Source organism: Suricata suricatta, chromosome 13 (genome assembly GCF_006229205.1).
Source record: "Suricata suricatta isolate VVHF042 chromosome 13, meerkat_22Aug2017_6uvM2_HiC, whole genome shotgun sequence".
Lineage (NCBI taxonomy): Eukaryota > Metazoa > Chordata > Mammalia > Carnivora > Herpestidae > Suricata > Suricata suricatta.
In genome coordinates, this window is record NC_043712.1 from 925489 (window position 1) to 939042 (window position 13554).

Sequence of the window (13554 nt, forward strand, 5' to 3'; positions counted from 1 at the left end):
TGAGAAGCGCTGGGGGCCCGGCTCCCCGCACAGCCCAGCCCGCCACCCGGCTCCGCCCACTGCCCGGCTCCGAGCGGGGCGGCCCGGCCCCCAGCGAGCGCGGAGTGGGCTTCGGCCTAGAGCTCCTCGTAGTCGCCGCCCCCGCGGAGGTGGCTGCCCGGGGCCGCGCCCCCCAGGAAGGCTTCCAGCTCGTCCACTGCAGTCCTCTCGGTGCCCCGGGGCCGCCGCCGCCGCTCCTGCCTGTCCTCCTCCCGGTCCCTGCCCTTCTTATGCTTGCTCTTCTTCTTCGCGGCCTTTTCTTCCTCCTGGGAAGGGGGGGCTCAGGCCATGTGGACACCAGGACCCCAAACCGCCCAGCCCGCCCAGGGAGCGCCTGGAGCTGGGAGGCAGGGTACCTACCTCTTTGCCTTTTTTCTTTTTCTTCTTCTTCTCTTTCGAGGGAGGCTTGCCCACCTTCTCTGCACAGAGGAGACAGGGCGTGGGCCCCACAGCTCCCCCAGGGGCCCCTTAGGGCTGGGCTGGCGCCGTCGGGAAAGCACACAGCGGTGCTGCTGCACCACGGCCTTCGCCGGGCTCGGGGGCAAGTGGGCGATGACGGGGGGCTCGCTCTCCCCGCTGGGCGAGCCGCCTCAATCCCGACCTCTCCGCTCCAGGGGACACTGCAGGCGGGGGCTCAAGGGGTCCAGGATGGAGGGCAGGGACAGGGACACGCCCAGCGGTGGGTGCTCCAGGGGCCTGCAGAGCACGCCAACCTTCCCGGCCACCAGATGCCCCCTGTGCCCCCCAGTCCCTTGACTACCTTCGTCGCTGACCTCCTTGCGGCCCGGCTCCTCCGGCCCCAAGCCGAAGAGATCGGAGTCATCCTTCGGTTTGAAGGAGGCCATGGGGGGCTTGGGGGGCGGCGGCGGCTGGGCAGGCCCGGCACCCTCGTCCGTGTCGTCAGAGAGGTCCTCCCGCACCGGGAACTCCTCCTGGAGGAGCAGGCATGTTGGGCGGCCACCTCTGTCACTTGGCTCCTGTGCCTCGGGCAGGTGACAAGCCACCTCAGGGGCCCAGGTGTGGCAGCCGGGACGCCGCGGCCCTTCCGTGCTTGCTGTCATGGGAGTGGGCCCCAGCCCCTCCCTGGGGTCACATGCTGGTCTGGGCCACCCGGCCCTTGGCCCGCCAGCCTCCATTCCCGCCCAAGACCGCCCCCTTCCCCACCGCTTTCCGCTGAGTGTCCGAGTCGCTCTCGAAGTCGGGATCATCCATGACGAAGGACAGCATCTGGGCGGCAATGGGCCCCTCGGGGTCGCTCGATGACGACGATGGTGAGTCCGCTGCCCGCTCACCCCTCCTCTCCTTACGGCCTCCTGAGGGCTCCTTGCGGTGGGACTTGGGGGCGCCTGGCCGGCGGGACTCCACGGCTTTGTGTGGCCTCGAAGCCTGTGTGGATGGCCTTTGGGACAAGGACGAGGTCAGGGGACTCTTGGCTGCCCCCAACCCTGGGTGAGTCCCCTCCACGTACCGTGTGGTCTCCGTGTCGGCGCACTTCTGTGGAACCGCAGTGGCGGCCTTGGCGGGCCCAGCCCTCCCCCCTGCTTCCTCCTCGCTGGAAGCAGTCTCCTTCCTGGGGACAGGGCCCGGGGGCGGCAGGGGCCTGCTGGGCGGCCTATCTTCAAGGTCCACGTCATCCTGGAAGTCTGCCACCAGCGGGGGCCCCCCCGGGGCCCCCCCATCGCTGCAAAGGAGGAGCATGGTGGTCAGAGGTCACAAAGTAGGTATGGAGGGTCTGGCTTCCCTCCCTGTGCCCCGGACTGGATGTCCTCTCTGCGGGGTGTGGGCACTGCGCTAGGAGCCACTCTACTGCTGGCACTCAGCACTCGCATGGGGACACAGGCCACAGGAGGGACCCACTGGTGTGGCAGGAAAGTAGCACAGGCTGGCAGAATGGGGGGCATGAGATGGGGGCCGAGGAGAGGGGTGGAGATGTCACCACACAGCCGGAAGCCTTGCGGGGTGGGGGGGACCTGCTCTGCTTACGTACAAAGTGGGTGCCATCCTACACAAAGGCAGGGTGTGGGTGTGGAGGGGCTCAGCGGGGCCTCCACTACTGGCTCTACTTTGCACTCCTGGGGGACCAGCACGTCTGACCTGCAGTTGGCGCGGTGCAGGGGAGCGTGCGTGGGCCCATGACCCACGAGGAGGGTGGGCAGCAGGGGCGGGGCGGCCGGGTCTGAACTGCTCTCTCGCTCTCCCTGCTGGGCCCAACCTCATGGGCTGCCCTTCCCAGCTGCCAATGCTCTTAAATGGCATCAGCCCAAGAATGTGCGGACGGGCAGGTCATGGGGCACCCCACGGGGTCAGGCCACCTGGGTCCCAGGCCAGCCCCAAGTGCACAGCCCGGTGGCTGCTCTGAGCAGGCTCCTTCCCAGAGCCCTTCCCTCCAAGATCCTGCTGAACTCACCTGGGATATGAGATGTAGGAGCGGGGCTGAGGGCTCTTACCTGTCACTGTCCTGTGAGACCTTGGCTCCTGCTTTCTTCTCGTCCTTCTGGGGGGCCGTGTCATCCAGGAAGCTGCGGTCAAAGCCATCTTCGGGAACAAAGTCCTCCACGCTCTGCACTTTGGTTGGGGCCTCTCTGGCCAGGGCCGGCTCTGAGGATGGCAGACACCAGGTCCTGCCCCTCTAGTGCCTGCCCCGCCGGGCCCATCCCAGGCTACACGCCTGTGACTAGGCCGTGGGGCTGCCTGCCCAGGAGGAGGGAGGGGGACCCCGGCCCTGTCTGCGAGTGCCCCACTGCCTGGGCAGCATGCCTGCTGGAAAGAGCTGTTTCCAGGGCTCACCTTGGGGCGAAGGGGCTGCCTCAGCAGCTGGCGAGGTCCCGAACAGCCTTGAGATGATGCTGCGCCGAGGCGGGGGGGCCGCAGGGGGTGGGGGAGGCTCTGTGGGGGGCGGGGGACAGGGGTAGGCCGAGGGGGGGTGCAGGGGCAGCTGCGGGGCCGGCTGGGGTGTGCCGGGGCTGGAGCTCCCCGTGGACACGGCGCTCGGAGGCACCACCGGAGACTGGGAGCCGGAGGATGGGCTCTGCCCGTTGGCGGCCAGCGGGGACGCGTGCCCGCGGCTTCGCGCCTCCATCATCTCCAGGAAGCTGTGGGGACACAGGGCAGGCAGTGAGCGGCCGGCCTTCCCCCAGGGCTCTTCCTCTGGGGTGAGGGTGCTGCAGGGTCCTCGCCCCCGGGCTTAGCAGCCCTCCTGCCCCATAGCCTCAAGCAGAGCGGCACCAGGGAGGCTGCTGGTGGAAGCCGAGGCAGGCCTGGGAGCCCCTTGCTCACTCCCTGAGCTCTCCATGCCCAGGAGGCCCCCAGTCCCTGGAGGGGCGGCCAAGACCAGGGGCTCCAAGTCAACTGAATGTCAGTGACAAGCCCCACTGTCCGTGGGCCGCGGTCACGAGTGCCACCCCACAGAAGGTCTGCAACGAAGAGCCGCCCCATTGCTGGGCAGGGTCCCCGGGTGCTGGCAAGGGCACATCCGTGTTGGCCACCTGCACCTCCAAGTTAGGACTTCTGGGGCGGGGTGAGAGAGAAGGGCAAGGCAAGGGCGGAACCCAGCTTCCAGCCAACATCTGCGGCCTGTCCCCTGCGTCCCAGGGTTCCAGTCTCCACCAAGCCTCTGGCAGTGCTGCCAGGGCCAAGCTGGCTGTGGGCCGGGTGCAGGGGCTGTGCCTGCTGCCCGCGCTCTGGGTCAGAGGAGCTGCCAGAGGAGGGTCAATCCCGGGATGGCTTCCTTGGTTCAGGCAGCTGCTCACCGGGGTGGGGCTCCCTTGGGACCCGCCAAGCGGCCCTTTTGTCCCCACGGGGACAGACACACACTGGTGACCGGCGTTCCCAGGACAGGAGCCCAGGCCAGGAAGCGGCGTGCCCTCCCAACGCCCTCCCTCAGCTCTGAGGTTTACATGCCCTCCCTGTGCCCACCAGACCGGCCGTGAGCACTTGTTCTGGGGCAGCTCAGGTCACACCTGCCTGAAAGAGCGCCATGAAGGGCGGACGGGACCTTGCACGGGCAGCGGGGACCCCGGGCGGGCAGCGGGCCGGCCCGAAGGGGGCTGGGCCCTGCTCAGCCATGCTGCTGGCAGGGACGACGCTCTGCTCTGCCCCGTGCTCCCTTTGCTACCGAGGACCGCGCTCCCACTCCTGCCCACAAGCTTCCCCAAGGTCAAGCGCACTGAGGACCCTACGCTAGGACTCCAAGCCACAGCAGCTTCAGTCAAAGACCTCAGGTGGACCCGGGCCCTGGGGCAGTGGCACCAGGCACGGTGACCAGCGGGGGGGCCCCTGGGGTTCCATTAGGCCAATCTGAAAGAAGCCCTGGCCAATCTGCTTGGTGGGCACGGGGGCCCCTCAGGGTGTCTGTCCTCAGGGAGCCTGCGTCTGGGGTGAGGTTGGCTCCACACGACATGTAAGCTGCCAGTTCTAGAGCAGATCTCGCCTTGTGGGAAGGACAGCCCGATACGGGGGGAGGGGAGGAAATGACTCGGGCCTGCCCAGGGAGGGGCTCTGGCACTAGGTGGCCCCCTGGCTGACATACATGTCGTAGTTCTGGTCCTCCGTCTCCTGCTGCACCGACAGCTCCTCCAGCGTGGCGTCCACGTCCAGCTGGTTGGTCTCCAGCTGCCGGAGCAGCGTCTCCCTCTGCGGGGGGAGCAGAGCCCTTCAGGCCGGCGTCCCGGCCCTGCCGGCCCTGGAGCGAAGCCACTGCCGAGCATGGGGGGGCCCGGTGTCCACCTGGCCCCGTCCAGGTGGCTGGCCCGACACCCAGGCTGCGCGCCGTGGCTCTGGGGACCGGGTCGGTGACGTGAGTCGTGCCCGGGAAGACTGGGCCCCGGAGCATGGCCCTTACACGTGCGTTGGCCACAGCGGCCGCCCGCAGAACCTTCCGCCGCTCCCTCCTGCAACAAGGTGCGGCCGGCCCCTGTGCCGTGTGCGTGTCGAAGCTGCAGGGGACACCCGGGGAAAGTGCCGGCTGCAGTGACAGCGGGGACAGCAGCCACCTGTCTGCAGGCCCTGTGGCCTTCCAGAGACAGGGGACAGGAGAGGAAAGACCACCCTCCCCCGTGCACGCCCACACTTTCTGGACAAAGAATGGAAGCCACGGCGGCCGTACAGGGGCCAGGGGCCAGCATCGCACTGACAAGATGTCACATGCCCCGCCGTGGTGTGACAAGGGCAGTGGCCTCTGCGGTCTTCCCCGAAAGGCCTGAGCCTCCCCGGAACGGGGCTCCTGGAGATGCACACGGCCCAGGGCGGGCCCGAAGGGCCCCGTGGGAGGCGGGGCCGGGCCTGGGAGGGATGCCGGGGGACAGCCGTGTGGCGCCGGCAGACCCTCGATGCTTGGAGAGAAGCCCCGGAGAAGGTGAGGGGGCCGTGAGGGAGCCCTCACGCCCTCCCCGCCTTTCCCCTGTAAGCCCCAAATCACTCTGGAGTAAGATGTTTATTAAGAAAACACCTGACTGGCTCAGTAGGCTGAGCGTCTCTCTCTCTCTGTTTTTCATTTACTTATTTTTAATTTTTAAAAATGTTTTCATTTTATTTTTGAGAGAGAGAGAGAAAGAGAGAGAGAGAAAGAATCGAAAGCAGGCTCCAGGCTCTCTGAGCTGTCAGCACATAGCCCAAGATGGGGCTTGAACTCCCGAACTGTGAGATCATGACTTGAGCCACAGTCAGACCCCTTAACTGACTGAGCCGCCCGGGTGCCTCAAGCGTGATCTTGATTTCAGCTCAGGTCATGGCTCCGGGGTAGTGGATCGAGCCCCCGTCAGGCTCTGCGCTCAGCGTGGAGCCTGCTTGGGGTTCGCACTCCCTCTCAGTCTGAGGAGGGGTGGAAAGGAGGAAACAAGACAGTGCGCACGACCCGGGCTCAGCAGGCTGCAGCCCAGGCACTGCGCCACAGTGACGCACCAGCGGAGGGCCGCCCCGGCCACAAGGCAAGGGGACAGGGAGCCAGGGAGCAGCCCGGAGCCCTGTTGGGGGCCGTGTGTGCTCACACGGGGAAGAGGGACCCTGCACAGGCCTGGTGAAGCACACGGCAGGGATCAAGGCCGGGGAGTCTAAGGGGAGAGGGGCCGAGGCCCCTGCTGGCCCACACCTCTAGTTCCTGGCTTGCTGGTCAGAAACGGCCTGAGAAGCATGTCTTAAGGATCCCTACATTCTCCTGCAGCCAAATCTGTGAAAGTTCTAGAAAGGCCCGGGTCTCAGGCTAGCAGCAGCAGGAGGGGTGGAGGGGCGCAGAGCAGGCATTCTGGGGCCCACAGCATGGGCACAGCATGCCATCGACGGGGCCACATTGCAGGCAGAGTGCCGGGGAGGGCTGCGGGGCGGGCTCACCTGGAGCTGCAGGAACGGGATGTTGAAGAACTTGTGAAGGTACTTCAGGCCGAAGCTGTTCTTCATGGAGGACTCGGCGTAGCGGAAGTAGGAGGAGCCTGGGGGCCTGTGTGCAGGAGGAGCAGAGGGTTCCAGAGGCTGCCCTTGAGGCCAAGGTGGGAGCCTCGCTGCATCACCCCCGATGCCCAGCCCTGACCCGGCTGCCCCCTCCTGCTCAGCCTGCTTGGTGCCAGGAAGCCACTCTGCCCGGTGCAGAGACCCTCCGCTCCTCACCCCCTGACCCTCAGTGCCCGCAGCAGGGCTCCTGCTGAGCTGGGACCCGGAGGAGTGGGGGTGGAGTCTTGAGTCTGAGGATCAGGAGGGAGGGTGGGCGGTGTCCCAGGCTCCGCCCACCTGTCCAGGTTGTCGATGAAGTCGCGCACGTCATCGGGCAGGATGACTCGGTGCTCGCCCATGTCGCGGTAGTTGCCCAGCACACACACCGGCACGTGGGTCGGCACCTTGGGAAGCTCCCGGAGAATGTAGTTGAAGGTCCTTAGGGGGCACAGGTGAGCAGACACCTCCTCAGTGCCGCTGTGCCCCTCCCGCCCACCACCCTGCGCGTGTCCTGCTGCGGACCCTGCACACAGGGGCGGCCGGGCCCTTGCTTCTGCGGTTCCCGCCTCTCTCGAGCTCCCTCCCTGGGAGGCCCTCTGGTGGGGTGTCTGCATCCCCCGTGGGGCTTTCTAAGGGGTCGATTCGGCCAGATCACGGCTTGGTCCCCTGGCCCAGAGCCCGGGGCTCTGGCTCCCGGATGGCGCACCGGGGAGTGGCCAACATGTGGTGTGAAGCGCGTCCTGATCCAGAGACAGCCACCGGGCAGGTGGGGGGACACGCTCGCCCACGCCGGCCTGCTGGACTACTTTCCCCTTACACACAGTGACTGCAACTGTTCACGAAGGCCCAAGGGGACTCCGTCCCGCCCTGGGGCCTGTCCCCAGCGTCCTGTCCACACCCATGGGCCCAGCAACCTGGCCCGAGCTCTGGCCCACGTGGGGCCAGGCCGACTTGCCCTGGGCCTGGGGGCTGGCTCCGGCCGCTCCTCACATGCCGTGACCCCCACCCCCACTGGTCACATGCAGCGCCCCGTCCCCTGCCGGCCCTCCCATGTGGTCCCTCCTGCCTTCGGGCTAAGGCTACGGGGAGCTTTAGTGATGCCGAGCGGCCTAGCAGATTCCAGGCAGGGGAGCCTCCTCAGCCGAGGGGGCCACTGGGCTGGCACAGGAGACGCACCAGCCTCCCTCGGGGTTCGCCCCGGGGGGCAGCGTGGCTGCCTCTCACACAGGTGCGTCTGTCCGCGGGGCCACCACCACTCTGCCCTGCACGTTTCTGACGTGCGCCTGCTGCCACTCAGGCTTCTCTGCCGCATGCGCTCGCGGTGCGTCCCCGTCGGATCCCTCGGGCCCGAACCCTACGGGCTTCCCGAGAGTGAACCCTCGAACCTGCGCAAGGCCGTGCTCTCGGATCAAAGCAGCGTCTGTGGGAATGTGCAACAGGAGCCCGGTGTCCTGCAGACAGAGGTCTGTGTGCGGACGCCCTGAGGGCACCAGGCTGGCGCCGGGGACGCCCCTACCCGTCTCTGATGGCGGGGTTATGTATGCTGCGGTGATGAGCATTTGGAGGCAGGGCGAAGACCCCACAGGCCACCTCTGCCAGCGCCGCCTTCCGCACGCAGGATGGCGCCACGGGCTGGTGTCGGGGGCCCCCAGCTCGCGGTACCCCAACCCGCAGGCCCCGTGCTGCTGTGGAGTCGACTCGTGTCGCCTGTGGGACCCGCTCCCGCGCTGCTCCCTGCACCGTGCTCTAGCCTTGCGCTGGGGTGTTAGCTACGCGTCCCCGTCGTGAGATGAAGAACGTGAGGGGTGCCCCTGAGGAGCCCCAGACAAGCGGCTGCGGAAGCTGCACCTCCCCCAGGGCTGTGTCCGCCCCCCCACGGAGGTGCCCAGAGACGTGGCCGCGTGACCAGACTGCTGGTGTGCGTGGTGCCCACGGTGCCCACGGAAAGGCTCAGCGCTGCCTGCTGCACCACAGGGCCCCCCAGGTGGCGCAGTGCCCGGAGCCCGGGTGGCTGCTGCCAGCCAGCGCCCTCACCACTGCTTGGTGATGTCGAACATCATGACCACCCCGTTACAGTTCTTGTACACGTCCAGGAACTCAGCGTCCAGGGCCATCTCGGACTCCGCCTAGGGACAGGAGAGAGCCGGGCATCAGAGACGGGGCTCCGGGCGGAGCCCCACGGGGGAGCCCGGAGTGGAGTGGAGACAGCTGAACAGGACTTTCACAACCTGAAAAGACAACAGCTGCTTTCGTTTTGGGACGAGAACCCGTAAACGACATCACCTAGAGTGGGGGCCAGAAAACTCCGCCTAAAAGGCTCTAGTAGTGAACGGGTCAGACTCCGTGGCCCCAGTAGCTCTGCCCGGTTCAGGGCCTTTCCGCAGCCAGCAGCCCCCCACCCTCGAGCCTCACAGAGGGCCACGAGGGCCGGGGGAGCCAGTGCCCCCCTGCAAGGTGCACCTTCCAGAACTGAGGAGGACACCTGCAGAGAACCTCCCAGAGCACACAAACAGGGCAGCTGCGGTGCTGGGGATGGAGGCAAAGCGTCACACACGGGGCCAGACGGGCCTGGACCAGGCAGTCCCCTGACCCTCCTGCCCAAAGGGGAGCGGGACCATATACGGGCAGGAGGGCACGGAGGGCAGGGCCCCTGGGGACAACGAGAAGGCTACCCTCAAGTGGAAGGGTGCCAGTTGGCCCCTGGCTTCGTTTCAGGGGTGGTGGCTGCGGCCCGCGCCCATGTGTGCCGGGGGCCGCACAGCTCGACCAGTGCCCCTAAGTGGCGCTCAGCTCAGGTCCCCTCAGGCCCGGCCAGCCCAGAATACAGCCGCAGGCAGCACGGGGTTGCACGAGGAGTGGGGGTGACTGGTGCCACCGGGGTCCCAGGGAGGGTCCCAACCCCCACCAGAGTGGTGATCCCCAGGGCCTGACTGGTGTACCCACCTCCTGGGGGTCATTCTCCACCTTCAGGCCGTCACCTCGCCGCCTGCACTTCCCTGGTTAAGAGACAGACAACAGTCAGAGGGGACTGTGGCCCCAGGAGGAACATGACTCCCCACATTCTCCCCTCACCTAGTCCCTGCCTCCAGCAGGCGCCCCGGGGAGCCGCGGTCCCCACAGCGGGCACTGGAGCAAACCTGCTGGCGGCAGGATGTGACCACAACTCCACGGAGACCCTGTCGGCAGCTGTGGCCGCCGACCTCGCCAGGAGAGGCTCCAGTAGCCGGGCCTGAGTTGGAGGACAGCCGCAGGGCTCAGGCCCCCGCCGGGGCTCCGGTTCAAACACTTCCTTCCCGGACTGACACAGGCCCAGCCCTGAAAGGGCGCTGTGGGCTGGTGCGGGCTGGCATAGCCTGGCCTCTGAGGAACTGCACTGGAGGCCAGAGAGGCTCCCCGAGCCGGTGCTGGTGCTGGCCGAGCTGAGCCTGGGCCCGAGCGGCCCCAAGGAGCTAAGGCCGACCCCAGTGGCTCCGGAGTAATAAAGAGCTCCAAACCACTGCCGTTGTGGACTGCGCGTGTTTACGCCAGCTGCTTCCTGTCTCCACAGCTGCTTTTCGACCCTCCCGCTGCCGTTGGGGACCAGCAGGCGCAGTAGGCAGCCTCGGCCTGGCAGCAGCCGGCCATGCCGCGCCCTCCTGGCGGCTGTTCCCGGGCCCCAGGGCCACGTCCCCAGCACCACGGCCGGTCTCGTGAGCTGCCGCCTGGGGGTGCGAGGCTGCTCCCAGGTGCCCTCCCTTCCTGGGGCACCTCACAGCCGGGCCTCAGCTCCTTGGTACCTCCACGCTGCCCACGGCCTCTCAAGGCCGACACCCTCCGCTGGTGTGTGTGGCGCTCACTCTGCCAAGCAGACAACTGGCTGGGGTGGAGGGGCCCGGGCGACACAGAGCTGCAGGGATGCGGAGCGCTCCCGAGGGACCTCGGCTGCGTCCTGCTCACCCTCAGGCCGTCCGACAGCAGCCGAGTGGGGCCGGGGAACCTACACCCACCTCCGGAGACCACAGCGAGGGGACGGGGGCCTTTCAGCATCAGAGACCAGAGCTCACAGAGAATAGGTTGTCCCTTCTCACCGAGGACAGGTGTGGCCCTGGCAGGCCCTCCGGCCCGGGGGCACAGGGCACACACGGGGCTCCGGCACCCGGGAGGAACGGGGGCTCTTCCCGGAGTCACAGTGGAGTGAATGAGAGGGTGCTGACGGGGGTATGCCCGCCCCCCTCAACAGGCACGCAGGGGTGCAGACCCCGACCTGGGGGCCCCTGACAGCTCGAGCACCTCCCCGTGAGAGCAGAGACACCACAGGCGGCAGCAACCGTGAGGCAGCAGTCACACGGGTACGCGCCCGGGACTGTGGCGGCTTCAGAGCCCCAGGAGCGGGTCCTCAGCTCTGGGCCCCGGGCACCACGTGCGGGGCGGGGCGGGAGGGGCTTCTGGAACAGCCCCGTGCAGGCCTCTGGCTTCGGGGCCCCCCTGCTGCTGGCCCGTGTCTGCCCCAGGGCCACGTGCTCTGTCCCAGTGGGTGAAACGCACATTTAAGCAGCAAAGGCCACCGTCCTGACAGGTCACCACCGTGCGTCCCGCCCTGCCACCCCAGACGCAGGAGGGAGCAGCCCGAGATCCAGAAGCTCAGTGCAGCGGCACAAGGCCAGACCTCCTGGTCACACGCTCCGCGTCCGCCCTGTGTCTGCGAGAACCCAGAGGTCCGCGTGACATACAAGACACCCCCAGAGCGCGCACGACGAGGGAGGGCTTCTGCTCGCAGACCGGACAAAGCAGCAGGAAAAAGTACTTGTAACAAAGAGCCAGGACTCACCTTTGTCAACTACATCCCAGACCTCAACTTTCACGATGTCGTCAGTGGCTAAAATAGAGGGGGACATGAAGATTAGTGCCTGATGGGGCCGTCGGCCCTCTGGGCAGAGGGGCTTTCAGGGGCTGTCCAGGTGTCAGTCTGCTCCCACCCTTCAAGGCTGGGTCCCCCGCCCAGGAGCCCCTCCCTCGGCACTTTACTCCAAGGATCCTGCCCTGTCCTCAGCTGACATGCTGTCCCTTTCCGGCAGGTGTCCCTGGGGTGGGCTTGTCCCCGGCCCAGGGCCACACGGCCAGGTGCTCTCTGCAGGTGCACCGGGGGAGCAGCCTCTGGGCGCTGAGTCAGGCCCCAGAAGGGTGATGGGATTGCGGCCCGGCTCCTGCCCAGCGGCCAGCCTCAACTTTGGTCTTGGGACATTGGCTCGTTCTGGCTGGCCACCCAGCACCCAGTTTCTACCAAAGCCTTTGGTGGAGCTGGCCCAGGGCAGGCCCCGGAGGGGAGGCGGGGCCTCGTGCAGGCCGTCAGGACAGCCCTGCGCCAAGCTTGCTTGGAAGGACTGGTCTTTTTTTCACAGGGAGGGGACTCTTAGACCCTCCTTGGCGGTTCTCTAGCTGGGAGAGGGGTGCAGGGACCTGGGGAGCCCACCCATGCCGTGTCTGATGGTGGCGGGCCCGAGAGCAGGCCCGTGGACTCAATGCTCCACCCCGGGGTTCCGGCGGCACGGGGAGGGGTGGGGAGCTGCGTGGGCCTCCCCAGGACGAGGGGCACAGCAGCATGGCCCCCCACGACCAGCCTCAGCTGGGAAGGGGTGCCGTGGGCCCCGTCAGCCCAGCCGGTGACCTGGGAGGCGCCGATCCACACAGCGGTCCCGGGCTGTGGTGGGGAGTGGGAACTTCTACAAAGACCCCATGTGTCCCACTGCTGACAACTACATATTTTTTCAATAAAAGGGATGTTTAAAATGAGTCCAAGGACTTGGGGTCATGACTTCCGAGCACACAGAGCCACGGCTCTGCTGCCCACGGGGCTGCCTACTGTCCCGGGAGCAGCAGCACTGCCCCACGGCACCCAAGGGCCACCAGGTGCGCTGCGCTGTCCGTCGCCTGACCCTGACCTTGCAAACAGGGGAAGCGGCTCAAAGGGCCGGGGGTCCTTCCTGCTGGCAGGAGTGCCCCCGCGTGTAGTAAACCTGGGGCTCTCGCCCTTTGGCGGTCTCTAGGGTCTCTAAACCGAGTGGGTCTCGACCCAGCTCCCCCCACGGCGCCCCTGCCACTGCCTTGTCTGTGTCTCTGGAGCGGTCCCCATGGGAGAGGGGATTCAGGGCCACCGAGAACAGCTGTTAACGGGTGCCCCCGTGCCAGCACCTGAGCCCAGGGGGCTCCCTCCGTCTACAGGGCTTCTGTGAGGACACCACAGCCGGGAGGAAGCCCCCACGGCGCGAGGGGCACTGTGCCTGCCCTCCAGCTCAGGAGGCGCCCTCGCCCCCCCAGCCCGCCCTCACTTTTGTAGTTCCAGTGGATGCTGGTGACCTGGATCTCCTGCGTGGGGATGTACTCCTCCAAGAATGGCTTGCCCTGCAGCCGGTGCCACAGCGCGGTCTTGCCCGTGTTCCTGTCTCCTCGGATCACAATCTTCACTGGGGGGAGGACAGAGGGGGTCAGCACACCAGACGACGGCAAACTGTGACGTCACCCACAGTCCGCTTGCCACACACGTTTCTTCCACACAGAGTGTGGCCTGCCTGGCTGGTGAGCAGGGAGGGGCCCTGGTGCTGGGGAGCGGCCTGGAGGGAGACACCCAAGGGGAGGACAGCGCGCGCGCGGTGCTGTCCCCTGTCCCCGCGGCCCGGCCCCTCTGCTCTGTTCTCCTCGCCCCCGCCCCGAGTCAAATCCTGCCTGCTGGGACCTTGCTCCTGAAGGAGCGGTCTCCCCTAGAGCTGAATGTCCCGGGGACCTGACCCTCAGGGTCGTGTCCCGGGGACCCCTGACCCGCAGGGTCAGGCTGCTGGCAGGGTTGGGGGGCAGCTGGTGTTCTCAGGCAGCTCCCCAGCTTTTGGAAGGCTGCTCTCAGCCCACTTTCTCACCGCCCTGGTATTTTTAGCGTGATTTTGCAGAGCGCCAGCGTTTTCAAGGCTGCACATGCGGGCCTCGAGCAGCGCGCCTGTGTTCTATTTTACTTGCCCACCCTGTGTTTATGAGGCGGCCTGGGTGCCGGGTGCAGGGACACGGGGCAGGTGGGGCGGCCGTCGGTGAGATGGGCAGCCCGCTCGAGGGCCCCGCGCCCGGCCCCCC

At 67.1% G+C, this 13554-nt stretch overlaps 1 protein-coding gene across 2 annotated transcripts in view; it reads right to left on the bottom strand.

Annotated features, from left to right (window-relative positions):
* Positions 1 to 6: 6 nt before the first annotated feature.
* Positions 7 to 13554, bottom strand: part of RABL6 (RAB, member RAS oncogene family like 6) — a 19764-nt gene continuing 6216 nt past the window's right edge. The window contains exons 2-15 of one of the 2 annotated variants that reach the window (XM_029919960.1): positions 12765 to 12899; positions 11267 to 11314; positions 9403 to 9455; positions 8494 to 8585; positions 6757 to 6897; positions 6364 to 6469; positions 4568 to 4671; positions 2827 to 3131; positions 2487 to 2637; positions 1508 to 1720; positions 1204 to 1438; positions 800 to 971; positions 400 to 458; positions 7 to 305 (exon numbers count right to left, since the gene is read on the bottom strand). In XM_029919960.1, coding sequence (XP_029775820.1) covers positions 117 to 305; positions 400 to 458; positions 800 to 971; positions 1204 to 1438; positions 1508 to 1720; positions 2487 to 2637; positions 2827 to 3131; positions 4568 to 4671; positions 6364 to 6469; positions 6757 to 6897; positions 8494 to 8585; positions 9403 to 9455; positions 11267 to 11314; positions 12765 to 12899 — 2003 coding nt within the window. In that variant the 3' untranslated portion in view covers positions 7 to 116. Of the gene's footprint in view, positions 306 to 399; positions 459 to 799; positions 972 to 1203; positions 1721 to 2486; positions 2638 to 2826; positions 3132 to 4567; positions 4672 to 6363; positions 6470 to 6756; positions 6898 to 8493; positions 8586 to 9402; positions 9456 to 11266; positions 11315 to 12764; positions 12900 to 13554 lie in introns of both variants that reach the window. The other variant, XM_029919959.1, reaches the window with a different exon arrangement.